At 44.9% G+C, this 18,423-nt stretch overlaps 8 protein-coding genes across 8 annotated transcripts; 3 read left to right on the top strand and 5 right to left on the bottom strand. All coding sequences in view use genetic code 12, as the record gives it.

The window, feature by feature from the left end:
* Positions 1 to 36: 36 nt before the first annotated feature.
* LODBEIA_P56610 (uncharacterized protein) lies at positions 37 to 1,899 on the bottom strand (the record flags this gene model as incomplete). The annotated part of the gene is made up of 1 exon (XM_066976018.1): positions 37 to 1,899. One exon carries the CDS (start codon positions 1,897 to 1,899, stop codon positions 37 to 39), a length of 1,863 nt encoding a protein of 620 aa, XP_066832599.1.
* Positions 1,900 to 2,194: 295 nt separating this feature from the next.
* Positions 2,195 to 3,784, bottom strand: LODBEIA_P56600 (uncharacterized protein; the record flags this gene model as incomplete). The annotated part of the gene is made up of 1 exon (XM_066976017.1): positions 2,195 to 3,784. One exon carries the CDS (start codon positions 3,782 to 3,784, stop codon positions 2,195 to 2,197), a length of 1,590 nt encoding a protein of 529 aa, XP_066832598.1.
* Positions 3,785 to 4,002: 218 nt separating this feature from the next.
* On the top strand, positions 4,003 to 5,403 carry LODBEIA_P56590 (uncharacterized protein; the record flags this gene model as incomplete). Its single annotated transcript, XM_066976015.1, has 1 exon — positions 4,003 to 5,403. The coding sequence occupies one exon, from the start codon at positions 4,003 to 4,005 to the stop codon at positions 5,401 to 5,403; it is 1,401 nt and encodes a 466-aa protein (XP_066832597.1).
* A 579-nt stretch (positions 5,404 to 5,982) lies between these two features.
* LODBEIA_P56580 (uncharacterized protein) lies at positions 5,983 to 6,537 on the bottom strand (the record flags this gene model as incomplete). Its single annotated transcript, XM_066976014.1, has 1 exon — positions 5,983 to 6,537. One exon carries the CDS (start codon positions 6,535 to 6,537, stop codon positions 5,983 to 5,985), a length of 555 nt encoding a protein of 184 aa, XP_066832596.1.
* A 1,115-nt stretch (positions 6,538 to 7,652) lies between these two features.
* Positions 7,653 to 8,336, bottom strand: LODBEIA_P56570 (uncharacterized protein; the record flags this gene model as incomplete). The annotated part of the gene is made up of 1 exon (XM_066976013.1): positions 7,653 to 8,336. One exon carries the CDS (start codon positions 8,334 to 8,336, stop codon positions 7,653 to 7,655), a length of 684 nt encoding a protein of 227 aa, XP_066832595.1.
* A 286-nt stretch (positions 8,337 to 8,622) lies between these two features.
* LODBEIA_P56560 (uncharacterized protein) lies at positions 8,623 to 9,255 on the top strand (the record flags this gene model as incomplete). Its single annotated transcript, XM_066976012.1, has 1 exon — positions 8,623 to 9,255. One exon carries the CDS (start codon positions 8,623 to 8,625, stop codon positions 9,253 to 9,255), a length of 633 nt encoding a protein of 210 aa, XP_066832594.1.
* Positions 9,256 to 9,336: 81 nt separating this feature from the next.
* Positions 9,337 to 11,667, bottom strand: LODBEIA_P56550 (uncharacterized protein; the record flags this gene model as incomplete). Its single annotated transcript, XM_066976011.1, has 1 exon — positions 9,337 to 11,667. One exon carries the CDS (start codon positions 11,665 to 11,667, stop codon positions 9,337 to 9,339), a length of 2,331 nt encoding a protein of 776 aa, XP_066832593.1.
* A 1,233-nt stretch (positions 11,668 to 12,900) lies between these two features.
* Positions 12,901 to 15,483, top strand: LODBEIA_P56540 (uncharacterized protein; the record flags this gene model as incomplete). The annotated part of the gene is made up of 1 exon (XM_066976010.1): positions 12,901 to 15,483. One exon carries the CDS (start codon positions 12,901 to 12,903, stop codon positions 15,481 to 15,483), a length of 2,583 nt encoding a protein of 860 aa, XP_066832592.1.
* Positions 15,484 to 18,423: the final 2,940 nt, after the last annotated feature.

Genomic DNA, 18,423 nt, shown 5'->3' with positions numbered 1-18,423 from the left:
TATATGATCCGAGGAATAAACCCGCCTCACTTTCCTTTATGTTTTAATCTTTTCGTGCCCTCTTTTGGCAATTTCTAGACATTTCTCTTCATACCCGGGTATATGTACGTAAGAAACACCGGCATCCTTGAGTCTTTTGTAAGACAGGTTGTTTTTCACAAACACATCGGGCTCGAGAACTCCAACAAAGCAGGTTCTTATATTCGGGAGCGCAAGAATCCGGTCCACGCATGGCAAGTTGCCGCTTAGTCTCAACGAGCAAGGCTCCATCGTGGTGTACAATTCCGTTCCAGGGGGCACGTCCCTCTTGCCCGTCTCTGCAAAAAGTTTCTCCAATGCACATTGCTCAGCGTGTGTGTTACCTTCAAGCTCGCGTGAGTGGCCCGTGGAGATGACCTTGCCATCGTGGACCAAAACGCAACCAACGTTGAACTGTGTTTGGGTCTCGCCGCATTTTTCGGCTTCCGCGATGGCCATCTCCATGAATTTCCTGCTATACTCAACGGACCACTCAGGATACTGTGTCTTGTAACTCCAGCTTCCATCGAGTGCCTCATACAAATGCGCATGGAGCCACAACTCCAAATCATTGACACCAGGGTCGGAATATAAAGGAAGTCCCGTGTGTGGACACGTTTCATGAGTCAATTTTTCTCCATCTTGCTCAGGGTGGATCCAACTTGATGCAGCCCGGGATTTGCCAATGGTGTCTAACTTTGCTTGCACCTGTTCAAGATCGGCTTCTCCGTTGCGACCCAAGTTTTCGCCCCATACTTGAGCACTAGAATATATGGGATCATTAGCAATGGGGTAGCCAAGATACTGTAGATGGATTCGAATTTGGTGAGTGCGACCAGTTAAGGGGTGACATTTCACTACGCTGGTGTTCGTGACGGGGTCATATGAAATTCTCTTGAACTCGGTCAAAGCCTCCTTCCCCCGATTCAAATCCACAACATTTAGGGCAAGTTTCTTGTTCAAGGTCGACAACGGCTTATCAACAACAACCGTACCACTGCCACCACCACTGCCACCTTCTTTTTCTTTTTCCACAGGGAATTTGCCCTTGACACGTGCAATATATTCCTTAAACACGCTTCGGTCTCTAATCTGGAGCATAAGCTTATTTGAACCGTGAGCAGTCTTGCCCAAAAACATTAGCCCCGAAGTCAACCGGTCTAGTCTATTACAAGGGTGGGCAACTTTACCCATCTCATGCTGCAAAATCTTGGTCACGGTGTTGTATCTATACCTCCCCGTGGGGTGAACAGGTATACCCGAGGGCTTATCAACGACCAACAAATCGTCATCTTCATGAACAATTTTAATCTCAGCTGAGCTCACGGGACCCTCGCGTCGATATCCGCGATGACTAATCAAGTCTCCATTCTTGATCACGGTAGACAAATCAGCAGGTTTGGAGTTGATGCAAACCATGCCTGTTTCTATGGCCTTTTTATACGCTTCCGGTGTACGATCTCTAAATTCATCAAGGAAAACGTCTAGCAACTTCCGGTCCCTCCATCGAAGTTTGCAATATGTCAAGTATGTGAAATAGTACGGCAGCACCTTACGCAATTTCCCCTCCACGATATACCTAGCTCCCTCAGCTTCTTCTTCTTGAATGGTCTTGCCTTGGACGAGTGTTGAGTCATGCGAGTCCTTGCCGCCCATCTGATCGTAGACACTCTTGGCTTTATCGAGGTCTTGTTGACGTATTCTGAACCCATTGGCATCGCGAGCTTGTTTCAGTTGCAGAATTCGACGTTCCTGCTGCTGTAGATCCATGGGTGAAGCCGCCCGTTTGACTCCCGATTGGCCTGAGTTTGAACTCATTATTGAAGGCGGTGATGGTCTGTAGCTTCTGGATAACCTGGTGACGAGTATGCCAGGGTACATCCACTGCTATCTGATCCAAAAAAGAAAACGAACTGGTGGTGGGGGTGGGGGGTTGAAACTGGAGATATGTCCGATGCGCTCTCACCTTCTTTTCCCCCTGGCATCAAACCGCACGAGAAGAGGCAGAATGACTTCGATAATCAAAACTCCACTTCTTCTAGTTGAGATTCAGAACCAGAATCAGCATCCACTTGGTTCTAAAGGCTAAGAAAGCAGAGAGAGAGAGAGGGGAGAGATCAGGTGGTGCATGTCATCAATTTGGATCTACTAATATATACAGATATATAGAAATGAACTATATGAGGCCCTGTCGCTTCAACTCCACATAGTCCTGTTCTTTCATCACATTACCGTTTTTATCCTCGACTTCAATTGCATCATGAGCTTCGCCTTCTTTGCTCTTTCGCTCTTTCTTCAACGTGGCCCACAAGTCCCGCGCCTCGGCGATCTTGGTGATGTTCCGCAAAAGTGGATAATTTTCCTCGGGAATACCAAGACACTGAAGACCGTATATATGCCTGGACCCATGGAAATGCTTCCCAAAGCTTTGTCTGCCCTTGTAAGAGACATTACCGCAGATTTCACAATTGTACACTTTATGGAGACCTTGTAACTTGTATAGCCATAACGGGATAGGTGTCCCGTCTGATCCCAATGGGAGGTTCTTGAACGCATCGTTGATATCCAGGTCCGATTCAGCGTCAGCTTCCGAATCCGAAGAGCCAGAGTCTTCCACTGCTGTGAACTCATTCTCCAAGTCAAGAGAGTTTTGCTGTTCAATCATTCGTTCACGCTCCGACAACACGACTGATTTTTCAATATTCAAAATCTCCGGCTTGAGTTCTTGGGCCAAGAAAGAAATCAAGTGCTCGTACCAGCTTTTGGGTTTCTGAGTTCCATTCACTTCCAGGTTAGGGGATGTTGCTGCTGCTTTTGCGTTTTTTTCGTTCTTCTGATGTTTCTTACCGTGGAGGTGGCCCATGTAGACGTTTTCATTTGCAAATGACTTGGCACAAGCAGTGCAATAGAGATTGTCCAGCGTTGGCTGTAGAGTATCCTCGGCTAGACCATTCTGCAGCAGCGCATACCTCGCTTCAATATCACGCCATAACTCATCGGTGTCTTCCAACGGATAAAGACTGCAAAATTTCTTCCAAAGATAGTCTGAGAGCAGTTGCAAATACCGCAAGTATAAAGATGCATCGCGAGCATCAGCATAGGGGAAATGGGCAAATTTGTAGGTAAACTCCACGTAAGAGACGTCTTTTCCTGTGACGTCCTTGTACAACTTGTGAAACGGGAGCAAGTCCAACACTTCTACTCCCAACTCCCCCAGCTGCTGCTGCTCCTCCTCTTTCTTCTTCTGCTCAGCAACCAAGTGCGATGCCGCCGAGCTTAGGATGCACTTCTTCTTCATCAACGTCACCTCCTCCTTGGTCTTTGCCTTGACTCGAATCTTGACATCAGAAGGTTCGGAAGGCGAGAAGCTTAAATACACATCCCGCAAACTTTTGGCAAACTCGCCCTCATCCATCTTAGGTTTGGGAATGCGCCCAATTAGCTGATCAAACTTGTCAAAAGTCGACGGCTTTTCAGTTAGACTCTCGACATTCTGCTGGTATAGACTCAAGTCATCTTCAAAGCAGCGGGCAGCAGTTTTCAGGACCCGATTATACTCTTCCAGCAAAAACTTGAGCTCCTGCTGCTGTAGTATATGTAGTCGCCTGGTGTATCTCTTTTTCCGGTCTCCGAGAAGACTGCCATTTTTTGGCACCAACTTCTTCGGTAGAAGCTTTGGATTTCGCAAAAACCTTTTGCTAATGGACTCCTCTAGCGTATCGCGAGTCTCAAGAAACGCTCTTTGGGCCTCAATTATCCCACTCATCTGGTTTGATTGAAACAGACTTGCTGCTAAGTAAAGGAAGAGAAAAGTGGTGAGAGAATCACCCACGCCCGCGATGTCCTTTTTTTTGATAACAGAAACTCATCTTCAGAAAGCGCAAACTGATGGCTCCCCCCTTCACCGCCTTGTCTATTGATTCATTCTCGAGGCCCATGTGCCATCATTCAGCCTAACAGACGTCCAAATCAACTATATATGGAATGACAAGTCAGCCGCCGCAGCCAATCGAAAGCGGGAACCAAATCCCTTTGTTTTTGTTCACGTACAATTGCAACAAGAGGCGTTTCATTCCCGGGGTGTTTCAGTCGAAATTGTTGGAAGTGTTGCCGGACCAATTGTGTACGCTTTACGTGTTTGGTTTCCAAGAGTTTTGCACTATACTCGATAGTTCCTTTCCAGCCGATGCCCATTGCCAGCTAATTGAAATGAACCAGCTTCTTCAAGAAGCCCTTGAAGAAAAATACCAGCTCCCCTCCAGCATCCACACCGTTTCCATGCACATGATGGGTTCAATTGCCATGATCATTGTCACTCCGTTTGCTTCTAAAGTCGGCACAGTCCGCAATGCATCGAGTAGCTGTGGCTATATGTATCTGAGCTTGAAAGGAGGCGTGGGCACGAGACTAGCTTTTTATCCCAATGGCAGATACGACAGTCTGGGTTCGGTTGAACTATCGTTTGCCACGTTGCACCTCAATGCCCATGAAGGTGAATACTACTATCTTCAGCGCAATCAGAACTTGCACAGGATTATCCGGTCCTTGGATTTTGGAGATGGGTACGGGTTGGTCAAGCCCAAGAACCACATATTTATATTGGGGGATCTAAACTATAGAACAACCAAGCAATATAACCCTAAAAGCCCCCAAAGCCAAGAGCTCCTTTCGCTTATGGATACGTCGTTGAAAGCAAACAAAAAGGGGTATCGGCAAAAGGTTGAAAAGCTAGTCAAGGAGTACGACGAGTTTAGAGTGAGTATGCGCAATGGCGAAGTATTGCAGAATTTCGCCGAGCCCAAGATTACATTTCCTCCCACGTACAAGTACCATGTCAACACGGCAATATTCAATTCAAAACGATCGCCTTCGTGGTGCGACCGCATTGTCTATTTATCGACGTATGAAGAGCTTGGCCATGACAACTTGGGGTTGACACTACTCAAATTCCCAGGTAAGAACTCTAATCCCGAGTGGTACCAGCGGTATTTACCTCACACGATTAAGTACGACTCGATTGAAACCTTGTTGCAGTCGGACCACAGACCAGTATACCTCAACATGACAATTCCGTTCCAACCACCTGAACTGATCTTGTCGAGTTTGTCCGGATGTCTACAAATTTTGCCCCAGGGAATCACTGGTGAGGAAAGATTTGACAATGCTAGTCAGTTGGAGACGTTGGCAATGAGCACCGACGTTGTTAGTGGGCCCACTACTATATATTTGAAGCCAACTAGCCTCGATTTCATTCAGCAGCAGTTGCTTCGTCCTACATCAGATACAATCATTGGGTATTCCTTGTGGCTTACACATACACCAAAAGGACGGGTATATTTGTTTGCGATTCTACTTATTGTTTCGCTTGGCTACTTTTTCATCTAAAAGGTAAAAAGTAAGAGGGCCAACAAGGTTATTCAATTCGTATCTGCTGGTTGAACCACAGATGTTGAGATATTGCAAAAACATTTAGTTAAAAAAAAAAAAAAATTGGAACATTTTTCTTCAACCCTGATAGTTAGCAAACCCGGTTTATATTTAAAGGGATTCAAATTCACCCAATCTCCCTCTACAACTACTCTTGATACGGAACTTCCTCTTTTACTACTACTTCTTCTTCTTCAACAGCTATTTAACTAGACAACCAGGAAACAACCTGGGTCTGGTCTACGAATACACCAACAAGAAAAACGAATCCTCTTTCTTGTTTTACTTCTCAATACAGAATCATTTTTTTAATTTTTCACTAAAGACATACAAATCCAACTTCTTGATCGAAAAACCATTCCATGTCACAGTACAACCACTCTTGCAAAAGTCAAGTCACTATTTACTAACACATCTTCGAATAGCTTCCACCTTGTTAATCATAAACAAAAAAACACTCAAAAAACACTCAAAAAAAGAAAAAACTTGTATTTTTTTTTTCTTCAAGTCGACAGGAGACACAACCCACAGACGTACTTAAGCGGTACATTCTCTTGAAATGTGACCGGACTTTCCACAGTTGTAACAAGTTTTAGAACCGGCGTTTGCAGCGGGACCGGAAGGTGAGTTGCAGTCTTTTGAAATGTGGCCTGGCTTGCCACAAGCATAACACTTGACGTTGCCAGCTTGACAATCTCTAGCAAAATGGTTTGGACCACCGCATTTGTAACATGTGGTGCCGACAGCCGAACCGCTGCCGCCTCTTGCACCGCCAAACTTTCTAGCCTGAGGAGGCGGAGCGTTGGGTTGGCCGTTAGACTCGTTGGTGCAGTTTTTGGAAATGTGGCCAAACTGGCCACAGTTGTAACACTTGGCACCTTGAGCCTGGTTGGGGCATTCAGACTGAATGTGGCCAACTTCGCCGCAGGAGTAACATTGCTTCGAGTTGGTTTGCTTTGGCTCGGGGCAGTCGCCTGACTCGTGGCCTGGCTTACGACAGTTGTAGCACAATCTTTCCTCTTGAGTACAGTCGTCAGCAACGTGGCCCAACTCACCACATTTGAAACATGATCTTGAAAATACAGCAGCCATCTTTTTTGCTTCTTCTCTTTTTCTCGGGGTGGTTTTCCTTCTTCTTTACTTCTAAACTACTACTACCTCTCTAGTCAACACGATCCAGCCAGATTCCTAATCTCCTTTCGAGCTTACCTGGTATAAATGTATTTTAACGACAAATAGATGTACTTTTCTTTGAATTGTAAGGTCATAAGATTTCTCTCGGGGCGTTTTTTGATTCTAAAAATTTTTCACCAGAAGGAAGAGAGACACGCACACACACACAACGGGACCGGCCTACACGACTCATCATCCAACCGCCACCCAAGACAGCACGACAACGCTCCGAAGAAGGACCGGAAGGAGAAGGTACTCTTTGGGACTATAACAGGGAGGTAATTACGCATAGTTAGAAGCTCAAAGTTGGCCACGGTTGAATGCAGTATCCTTATTTGATTTCCAGGTGGATCGACCCCGTCTTTGGTATCGGCATGGGCGTAGCATCGTACTATTTGTATGAGCAGAGAGTTGGAAGAGCTGCAGGACATTCATTGAATGAGTTGCTTTGGAAAAAGTTTGAAGGTTGGAGGAAGAAGTAGACTGGAACTCGTTGGTGGCACCGAAGAAGGACCAGAAGGAGAAGGTACTCTTTGGGACTATAGCAGGAACGCAGCTACGCATAGTTAGAAGCTCAAAGTTGGCCACGGTTGAATGCAGTATCCTTATTTGATTTCGAGGTGGATCGACCCAGTCTTTGGTATCGGCATGGGCGTAGCATCGTACTATTTGTATGAGCAGAGAGTTGGAAGAGCTGCAGGACATTCATTGAATGAGTTGCTTTGGAAAAAGTTTGAAGGTTGGAGGAAGAAGTAGACTGGAACTCGTTGGTGGCACCGAAGAGAGGAGCTGGAAATGAGACAAATCCGGGTGGGAGTATACCTGCAATTCGCGAATGGTTGCCACCAGCAACAGCTAGGGAGCGGCATCTATGGTTGTAGATGCTAGAGGTTGATGTGTTTTGTCTTGAAGCCGAAGATGACTTATTCTCGTCTCAAAGAGCAGGACTCAAAGTAGATAGCAAAAGACATCTCGCGCATAGCAAGCCAATTCCAATTATTTCACCCTTGCTTCTTGTAGAAACTACCGATACACTATACGCTCTTCTTAAACCCTTCAAGGATAGCTTCGACTCTGGAAGGGTCCTTGACATCGCCCAGTAAAAGTCCCGCAATCTTCAGCCACGTAGCACTGGAAATAATCAGCAGCGGCCCCGCGCCATCTTCAAGGTCTTGCTCGGGGTCTTGCTCCTCCAGTTTTCCCGCCACTGGCGCCTTAGTGGTAGTGTTGGCACTACCAGACGACACAACAAGACAGCTGAAACTCAACTCGGCTTGATCGTCACTGCTCAACAAACTGGCCAACGTGGTAGTATCCAGCAAAACCTTGGACTTGACCATCAACTTCACGCCCAGTGGATCCAATCGCGCGTTTCTCAAAGTTTCAACCGAATGAATCAACAACTGCTTCACTTTGTAGATGGTGAAGTTCGCGGGCACTTGCAAACTGGCGGAGAACTTGTGCGGTGGCTTGATGGATTTGAAATTGAGGTTGATCGGACTTGTATTATGCACCGCCGCCGCTGCTGCTGGAGCCTGTGACGAATGCGGGAATTTGTAGCTGAACTTGGGCAAACTTGGACCCAATGAGGGCAATTTGTTGTAATCCAGCGTGGAGTAGAACTGGCTCGGTGCTGCATCCTTCGACAAGCCCATCAACTCGACAAACGTCGATACAAACTGCTTTGCTGGGTCAATCGCATCAACTATTGAAGTCATATCTTCTTCTTCTTCTTCTTCTTCTTCTTCTTTCTCTATTCTTATTGTTACCTAACCCCCCTTTGGTGACGTGTAATCTGTGGTATGAGTACGTGAAACTTTGGGGGAAACGAGCTGGAAAAAAAATGGTGAACCCCGATCCCGTGATATTTTCTACGTCAGTATCGCTCTTCTACATATACGTCAAGTCTACCGATAGAACTCCGCCCTTGCTTCTTTGTTTTTATCAAATATCGAAACCGCCACTTTATTCAAGGCATCATCCCCACGACCAGACGACGGACCAATGTCATTCTTCAAGTCGTTCAAAACAAGCTATACGCCATTGGGCCAGAACGATTCATCCGATGGCGCGCCATTGCCGCCGCCGGTGACGCAACCCCAGTCAAGTTCGTTCCAAACTCGACTTCAGAAGCTTAATCCTTTCCGGAGCCAATCGGTGTATCTAGAGGATGATGACAATTACGTGACGTCGGACCCGGGGATGTTTGAGTTGTCCAGATGGGACAGAATGCTTATATTTGCCTTGTGTTTTGCTGGTGCCTTGTGCTGCTGGCTCATCTGTTTCTTCTTGTTCCCCGTGCTAAGTCTAAAGCCAAGGAAGTTTGCCTTGTTGTGGTCGTTGGGGCTGATATTCTTCTTGGTCAGTTTTGGTGTCTTGCAAGGCGCGCAGGCGTACGTGGTCCATTTGTTTTCCTCCACGAGAATCATCTTCACAATTGTGTTTGGTGCAAGTATCGTCTTGACGTTGATCAGTGCCGTAAGTTTAAAGAGTACGTTGCTATCCATCATATTTGCTGCAATCCAGTTATTGGCTGCTGTGTGGTACGCTGTGAGCTATTTCCCCTTTGGGAAACAGACCTTGAATCTAGCTGGAAGTGTAGCTAGAGGCCAAGTCGATAATTGGATCAACTCTTGAAATAAAAAAAAAAAGGAAGAAACCTACTTAAAGAGGATTAACATATGAGAAAATCGGTGTATATTACAGTTATCTAAAAGTCTATTGGCTATAAGTCGCTGTGAATTCTTCAAGTGACAACTTTTCAAATTCTGGAAATGCTGAATTTAAACCTTTTTCAACAACTTTCACTATAGCTTGATTGGCTCCGGAATCCTTGTGCGAGATTTGAGATAGATTGATGACTTTATCACCTATTTGCTTCTTCTTCTTGTCTCCGGTTCTATTCAAAATCTTTTCTAAATTCTTAATCGCTTGCAATGCTAAAACGTATTTGCCCTGGATGGCATAGATTTGGTAAAGCACATCCCACGTCAAGATTAGCCGGGGTGCCTCTTCGCTGAGTGGTTGGAATAGTTCGGACAATTTCTCAATAACATCAGATGCTTCCAAATCGTGAAGCATTTTAAGTCCCAACGGATCTTCATCGTCTTTCTCGCTTTCAACTTTGGCAATGAGCCCAGCCTTCTTTTTATTGAATTGAACCTTGGCTTTCTTTTGCTTTTTGGATCCACTTTTCATCTTGATTTTCACATCGTCGAGCTGATCGCCATCAATTTTCTCCTGCTGTTGCTGGTAAATCTCAAAATGGATCTCGGCCAACCCTTTCAAGGCTCTGGTGTATATTGGAGTCGATTTGATTTTGTCTTCCCATCTTATGGTGTCAATGTAGTCTCGTGGGGTACCACGTCTCAAGCAATAGGAGTGGAAATCGTATTGGTCATTGAAAAAAGTCTTGTACAACTTGACAATCGAATTGAACCTTTTCAAGGCAAGAGCTCTGTGGATTTCGACATTTTCCACCGCTTCCTCGTATTCCTCGCTTTCCTTTTCAAAGTCCAGTTCCTGTAATTGCTTTTTTAATTGGTGATATAATCTGTGGTATGCCTCGGCGCTCTCAACGAGTACCCAACTAACTTGCATCATGTGCAAGTCTTTGCACCCATTCACGGCACCTTCGTCCAACTTTGTAAAGAGCGAGATGCAATCAATGGCTTCGTTTATTCTGTTTGCCCTGAGCATGTACTTGGTGGCTTTGGAGTTTACAAACCGGTCTTGCAAGTCCAACAACCTCCCCTCGTTCATGATTTCCGATGCTTGTTCAAGATCTCCTTCGTGCTTGGTGATTCTAGCTTTGACTATGTACAACTCCACCAATGTTGGCGAGTGGTCGATGGCTAGGTCGATATACTTTTGCGCTAGTTTCAAATCCTTTTTGTACAAATAATGCTGGGCAAGATAATAATAGCACCATACAGTCACGGTTGGGTTGGGTTGTTTTGGAGCTTCATGCTCCAAAAAGTCCAAGACTATCTGCTCAATGATTTCGAGCTTTTTGGGACTCTGGTATAATGGCTTAACATTGACAAACGTTGCTGGTACTCCGCGCAACAACTGGGGTATAATATAGTCGCCACATTTTTTTTCAAACTCGGGCGAGTCTGATGGTAAAAAAGTCAATGGTATAAATTTCGGTGGATCGGAGCGAGGGTAAAATTTGGTCAATTTTTCATACAATTTCAATCTCTCCTCTGGCGTTTTGCTCGTGCTTCCCAAGCATGTTTCCAATAATGAGTAATAGTGGACGCAATCGGGGTTTCTTTTCAAAAGCATACGATAAACTTTTGATGCTTCCTCCTTGCGCCCCAACAAGAGCAAGTACTTCCCCTTGTACTCCAAATACGATAACTGATCCTTTATGCTGTCCTTGTCACTCTCGAGCTCCTCCAATGCCTTTGCAAAATTGCCCGATTCTGCAATGATTTGATTCTTGTAGAGAATGCACTCATTGTGCTCGTACATGTCGCTTGCCGTCAAGTGCTCCTTGATTATTCCTTCAATCTTGGTGAGTGTGGAAACGGCTCCCGCGTAGTCCTTGCATAAATGCTGAGCAACAGCTAGTCCCGTCCAGTTGGCTCGAAAACCCGGTGCATGCTCCAAAAACTGCTGTCTGCTGTCCTTCAAGTTCTTGTAGTCCCTATTCTGCGCCTGCATGAACGACAAGTCCCTCAAGATGGGTTTGTTTGGAGAACCATTCTCGTTGGCAGCTTGCAACCATTTTGCAGCTTCAACGTAGTCCTCCAACGCCCGGTAGTAGAGTCCCACCAAATGGTCCACAAGGTAATTGTTGGGGTCCTTCTTACTTGCCTTGTCAATGTAAGTTGCCGCATCCTCCTTGTTGCCCGTGTGGAACAATATACACCCTTTCAACGCCAACGACTCGGCGTGGCTTGCATTCTTTTTCAAATTGACATCGACTAGCTTGAGAGCCTTCTTGTACTGCTTCTGGTCATACAACTTCAATGCCTCGCGGAAGTTTCCATCCTCCTTGTTGACAAATATAGGTGTGGCTGCTGATTTTCTCGGGGGCATCGCCTTTGCTGCTGTGGCCGTGGTGGACTATGAACTTTCGACTTTTTTTGGTTCAACCTCTTTGACATATATCTATCTATGTGTGCTGGAAAAATATTTGATAATGTCGATCTCTCAAATGAAAAGAGTTTGGGGTTCATGTCACGTGACTCTTTTGTCTGTCTTCAAAACCACACGACCCTCAATATCAGCCTTGGTTGGAGTGTTGCAAAACTCCAACTGCTTCTAGAAAGAACATGTCAGTAACAACCTCTACTTGCAATTTGCAAGGTCACTCTGCTTGTTCAGTGTGTCATTGTTTGAGAGTGGCATGCCGTTTGGAATCCGTCGCTTTGAGAGGACGAATTGGCCGTAGTTTTGCTTGAATCTGTTGCAAAAAAATGGAAAAAGCAAAGACTGAACTTGAAAACGGACACCACGCCAGACCCATAAAGCCAGCTTAGGTCATGATTACAAATGGCGACTCGGCCCAATCAAACCAACCATGGTCTTCTCGTGGAGTGAAAATGTGGTGAGAGGCAGGAAGGTAAATCCGCATTCTTGGTTGCCACTGCTGAGTGCTTTACTGTCGGTTAGCGGATAAAGCCGAAATCGCGAAAACACAGCCGGGCCGAACTTTTGATGTTTTTTTTTTTTTTCCTCCATTTGTTTTATCCGGGCTTACCTTGCGTTTTCTTCTTGATGGCTTCCCGTCACATGGGTTTGGAGATACTACTGAAACCTTCATTTCAGAGTCGATCGATATTATTTTCCCACCGCAAGAGGGACCCTTCCTTTTCTTTTTTTTTTTTTTTTCAGAGGTTGCCCTGTCAAACTAGTGTATCGTGAGGATCAAAAAGTTGCAAGCTTTTTTTTTTTCAATTTTGATTGGCATTTTACAGAGACGGTTCAAGACTCGGTCTCGGTTTCGGTTTCGGTTTTGGTTTCAAACTCGGTAATCGGCCAATACTCATTAATTTTCTTTTTTCCCGGAAAGTTCTGACATCAATGGAGCAAAGCCAAACGACTAGCAACTCAACAAGCTCTCCCGGCATGGAAGGGCCAATTGATGAAGAGGTGATAACGGGGAACAAGTTGGATGACACTTCGAGAAAACGGATTCGGGTTGCATGTGACACTTGCCGTCTGGCCAAAGTGCGATGCGATGGGCGTTTCCCGTGTCTGAATTGTCTTCATTCAAGAAAGCCAAAAGAATGTCGCTATACAAAGAAGCCCAATAAGAAGCTGAAAAAAATGGAAGGCGAAGGGGAAGTGAAAAATGAGGGAAATTTGTTGGGTGGTGTTACTTCTGCTCCAGCAACGGAAAAAGAGCCTTCTAGAGTTAATGGCCATTCTACTCTTAAGCCAGAGAAAATGCAATCGTTGACCGATAGCAGATTATCCAAGCTTGAGGCGATGATGTTTAAATTACTGCAATCAGTCGAGTTGTTGGTCGAGTCCTCGATTGTTGCGCAAGGGAAAACCGATCTTCAAGCCGCCGCCACCACCAGTCGCTTGACGGATAAACTACACTCAAGGGAATCATTGCCAACAGATTCGTCAAAGAAATCCCGGACGGGCGATCTGACCAACACTACCAGCACAGTGCCAACCACGGCTGATCTCGATAAGCATGGAGAACACTATGTCGGAACCCACTCCATATGGTGCATGTTTTCCAAAGAATCGCTCGATTGGATGGAAGGCACAATCGGAAAGGGAGGTGCCGATTTCATCACCCCCGTGAGAAACCTCCCCATTCTTTTCCACATGAAATGCAAACTGTTTGTTCAGAAATGGATAGACCCCCCACTTGTGGACCAGAGGCAGAAAATGGAATTATTAGAAACTCCTTTTTTACTGGATCCAAAGACATTGATTACCGAATTGATATCCGTCCACTACAAGGATGCAACAGTGGTGAAAATGCTCGTGGGAGTAAGTCGCTTAAAGGATATGTTTGATGATTATTATCGCAAAAAAAGGAAATTTAAGGTATCGGAATTCTTGATAATGACCTCGTGCTTGCTCGTGAGTCTGGTGGTTAAGATTGAGAAAAGAGTCGATCGAGAAACCGATAAATACTTGCGTCAGTTGCAGCGCAAATGGCTCGACAATGCCATCTTCTATTACCAGAGATTGAATGTTGTTAGCGACGGAATTGAAACCATCGAGGCGATACTGTTGTTGATTGTTTATCTCGAGTCTAGCTGGATCACTGGCCATTTTAACTATATCCCCCTCACGGTTGCCATACGGTATGCTCAAGAAATGGGGTTCCACCGCTCAGAATCGCTCCAAAATCTTGACTTGAAAGAGCAAGAACGAAGAAGGTTGCTTTGGTGGTTTTGCCAGTTTTTGGACACCGAGATGTGCTTCAAAACTGGTAAGCCCCCGGCGATCAACGTTGAAGATGTCTCCACCAACGCCGATGTCGACATGTTGAGGTTTTGCATTGCCGGGGCGGGCAGCATTTCCCATGGCACCGGCAGCGAAGAAGAAGAAGGAGCCAAGAAAGACCGTGCCTTGTGCGATCTAGCCGCGAGCGAGGCATTATTCGGAGACGAGTCTCAACCACTTCGTTTGCGTTTGTTGAAGGAAATGAGAAACATATGCGATGACCAGCACTACTACTATTTCTTCTCCTTGCTATTGACGCGAATAAGATCAAAATCGTACCACCTATTATTTTCCGCTTCGGCTCAACTATCCGACTTCCGCTCCTTGTCAAACACACTAAATGAATTGAATCGAGAAACGTTTGAATTAGGGATGTGGTCGCATGAGGATGACAGGCCACGATTTTACAATGAACGCGAGTTTAAATTCATGGACTCAACTTGGTCGACAGACAAGCGGGAGTTTATCTTGTCAAACTCGTTGATTTATTTCTCGCACTTGATGATTATAAACCGAGTCCCCTTTATGGTGCGTTCGGAAAATTTCAACTTTGACGATGCAATCATTCAATACCGGAACTTGTCGCTCGACCTGGCTAGGACCATTTTGTGTCTCATATCGCAGTTGAACAGCGAAAACAGTCCCTCTTATTACAACTGGGTCGTGAACTACGCCGTCTCGGCCTTTCTCATCTTGGCGGCGTCGATACTAAACCACCCTCACTCGTCTGAAGCTGGCAGCGATATCAAGTTATTGATTGATTCCACATCGGGCTTTTTCAGCAGCACGCTAGCAGAGGCAGTCACCTTTGACGGGCTCGACGATTTGTCTATTTCCCTCGTGATTCACTTGATGCTAAACATCATTGTCAAGGTGTATCAAGACAACACCCAGCAAACAGTCCCCGGTTTCGATCAGCAATCTTCGGCAAAGATCAAGCAGCGGTTCCCAATCCTTTACCAAGACTTCCACTTGACCAAAAACATCGTGGGCACTTCACCATTCAACGTCAATGAGGCGATAGCAGTAAACAGACACTCGGCTCTGAACTCAACGGGTTCCATTAGTCAAAAAAACAGCCCCTATGCACATTCGCCCAGATATAACCCCGCGGTCTCCAACATCATCACGGGCGTGGTTGACCACCCTCAAACACACCAGTCCGTGCCTTTACCTGCAAACAAGCCTTCCCCATTCCCTAACCAATCCTTTGTTAGCTCGCACCCTTCTTTACCCGTTGAAACCAATACAAGCTATGTACGAACGGGTCAAACTCCAATGGGCCAAAGCCCAGGACCTTTAAGCGGGTTCGCAAACAACAGCTACGATTTCTTTGCACAGGGAGCCGCTGCCAGTGATGGTGGGTTACTGAGTGTGCTAATGAGCCAAATGAACAGTTTACCAAACTTTTTCTTTGACAATAATTTGGGAATATAAAAAAAAAATGCCTTTACCAAAATAGTTCTTTTTTTTTTTTCATTTTGAACCTTTTCATTTCCGGATGGATATACTTTTAGTTAGAGCTGTGTATTTATTTAAAAAATTTGATAGAGTGTGATTATACCTTGGCAAAAAGTTTATCAAATGACAACATATGAACTCATCAAGAGAAACAAACCCGCTCTAGGAGTTGTGTCTATCGAGGCTGGAGTTGAGAGGACATGTTCTTGTAAAGCTTTCTTTTGCAGATACTCGAGCACAATTTGCGAAAAATTCGAGACGCTTGACAAATCTTTTCAAAGCCGCTCAACGCCCTCCCCTTGCCCTTTTGACCCTTTTCCCGCTTCACCCCACGAGCAGATCAAAAAAGCACGCAGAATGCAGATACTCTCTCTGGATTTATGACATTTTCTGCGGGATAAATGATCTGTTGAAATAAGAAATAGCCAAAGCCAAGTTTAGATTGGAGCTATGCATTGACGGTTCTCCCCCCCTTTCAGCATCAGCACATACCAGGTGGCAAAGAAAAAAATTTTGCCATTCCAAACACAACTCCGTTCCTGTCAAAAGGAACGGACCGTGCAAGTAAAATTGATTTAAACACCCTCTGAACGGACATTTTTTGCTCTTCATGTACAAGATACTCTTTCTAAGGTAATACCCCGTATGCTTTTTGGTTCCTTCTGGAGATAACCACTGTCGCGGTGGGTATTTTGTGGGTTTAAGCGAAAGCCTGAAATACGATTCGACAGTCAATCTCTCTTGACTTAAGCAACGTGGCAAATGCTGGTGAGGGATGTTGTTTGGACATGGCTGTGTCGAGAGCTCCACAGCTTTGATTTCGATTTTGAAATACCAGATTTTATGCTGGATTACAACAACTATGCTTCATCCACCCATCGCACTAATCTTCCCGCTAGCAAATCACGTCGGACCCTGAAAACAAAAACCCACTCAGCTATGTTGCAGAACTTCTCTGGCTGTTGCCTTCAATCTCGTACCTGTCAACTTTAAAATTGACACAACCGCGAAGTCTATGCCCTGGGCGAAAAAAGAAAAGAAAACGATTTGCGTATCATCCATGAAGCAGGATGAGAAGCAAGTGATTCGTAGTTTCGAGTCTTAGTGTTATTCGTCGTTGCTGCTGTTGTTGTTGTTGTTGATGGTGGGGGTGTTTCCAATTACATCCCTTTAAACAGGGCATTTTCCACAAACTTTAATTTTTCCGGATCCGGGAGTTTTGCAACTACCGGTTTTTATTCCGAGCAACGACTATTGATGTCTTTTGGTAACCACTAAGAAATAGACCACGGCAGTACGAGTGAAACACCGAGCACCTGCTCGCTTAAAGATGTTGAAAGAAAGAGAACAAAGCGTCTCGTGCGTCTGCAGATTGTGATGAGGAAGACATTATATCCGAGCTGGGTACTCAAATTTGGTCGCCGTGTCTTGGTCGTTATCGACTCTCCGTGGTGAGATCCGTCCAGATACGATGTGCAATTCTTTTTACTACCTCATTAAGAGAGCAATCGAGCCATCCCATACATGATTGAAGGAGTTATCAGAAGTTGCGTGAGCCTACCCCGCACAGTATAAACTCTGGATCACGTCGTCCTACCTCGGATATAAATTCTGTCTCTCAATTTTTTAGGAATTTCCACATGTGCATAAGAGCAAGTGCATAACCAATAGTTTACAAGTTTCGAACAAGACGACTCGAGGCGCCATCCTCCATTAGATTTCCCAACCACGCCAGTTCTTGCCAAATCCATTCTATCCTTTCAACCCATATACTCTGGTCCAAGTAAGTTCTGCCGTTTCAAGTTGTAAAAAACCGAGATCTAAATGTTCTTTAGACTATTCGAACTAGCCACGGATCTACCATTTTCATTTTTTCAACGAGTGGGCTTTTTTTTAGCAAGTTTAGTCGAACGACAGATCCAATTTCTTCTTTTTAAATTGTTTTGACTCACAGATCAAAAAAGACACACATCGGTGGCAATTTTTCATATGTGTGGAGGAAAAATTGGACGGGTCCGCACCCGCCTTAGCAAGAGTGACGCAATTTGTCATCCAAAATAAAAGAAAAATAAAGCAAAAGGAAAGATAAGAATGCAAGAAAGGAACCACTAAAGGAAGACAATGCTGGAAGAAACGGGAAAAGTCAATCGCAAGCACGGCACATCAGCCTCACTGACGTTTACCTTGCAACAGCAAAATCTTTTCAATAATTAGATACCTCAAGTATTTTCAAATCTTTATGCGATACCGTGAGTATTCAGACTCTCAGGACTACATGTAAGAGCTTGGAAAAAACAAAAGATACTGTAGAAATTGCATTGTGATGAAAGTGGAGCTCTATCTTCCGCAACAACGGTTATTGGAAATACCATCACAGAGATATTTCAACCAAGAGCGCGATATCTCGAGCTTGATTAGGGTAGAAAGTTATTGCACAAAATCAACCCAAAAAAGCCCCTTAGCAGCAACATTTCCTGAAAAAAATAAATAAAAAAAATAGTAAATAAATAAAAAAAAAGCATAATAGAGCTTACTTGGTTGTGGCCAAACCCCTCTGCGTCAAGCGCTACAGAGACACAAATAAGCAGGCTGGAGACAATTGTGGAAAAAAAGAAGAAGAGCGCTGATATTTGATCTCGTGAAGCATCCGTCATACTTCCATAACGAAAGCGCAAATTTGGTTCCCACTTTCAACAACAATGGATGTCTTTGAGTCATGGAAAGTTTATTCACCGGCCTCGTGTATGTTTATTCTGGGGCGACTCCTTGCGGCGAGATTAAGCTGATGCTAACGCGCAGGCAGAAAAACTGGACCCAGATCCAGTCTTGTCTTCAGTTGGGAGCAAGTGGCTAGTGATCATGGAATAAAGTCCGGCACGATTACCAAATTGAAGTCAACTCCAAACGATTCTCTAC

The sequence above is a fragment of the Lodderomyces beijingensis genome (genome assembly GCF_963989305.1).
Source record: "Lodderomyces beijingensis strain CBS 14171 genome assembly, chromosome: 7".
Classification (NCBI taxonomy): domain Eukaryota; kingdom Fungi; phylum Ascomycota; class Pichiomycetes; order Serinales; family Debaryomycetaceae; genus Lodderomyces; species Lodderomyces beijingensis.
Note: the sequence above shows the minus strand (reverse complement) of the source record. Positions and strands in the feature narration are given on the sequence as shown.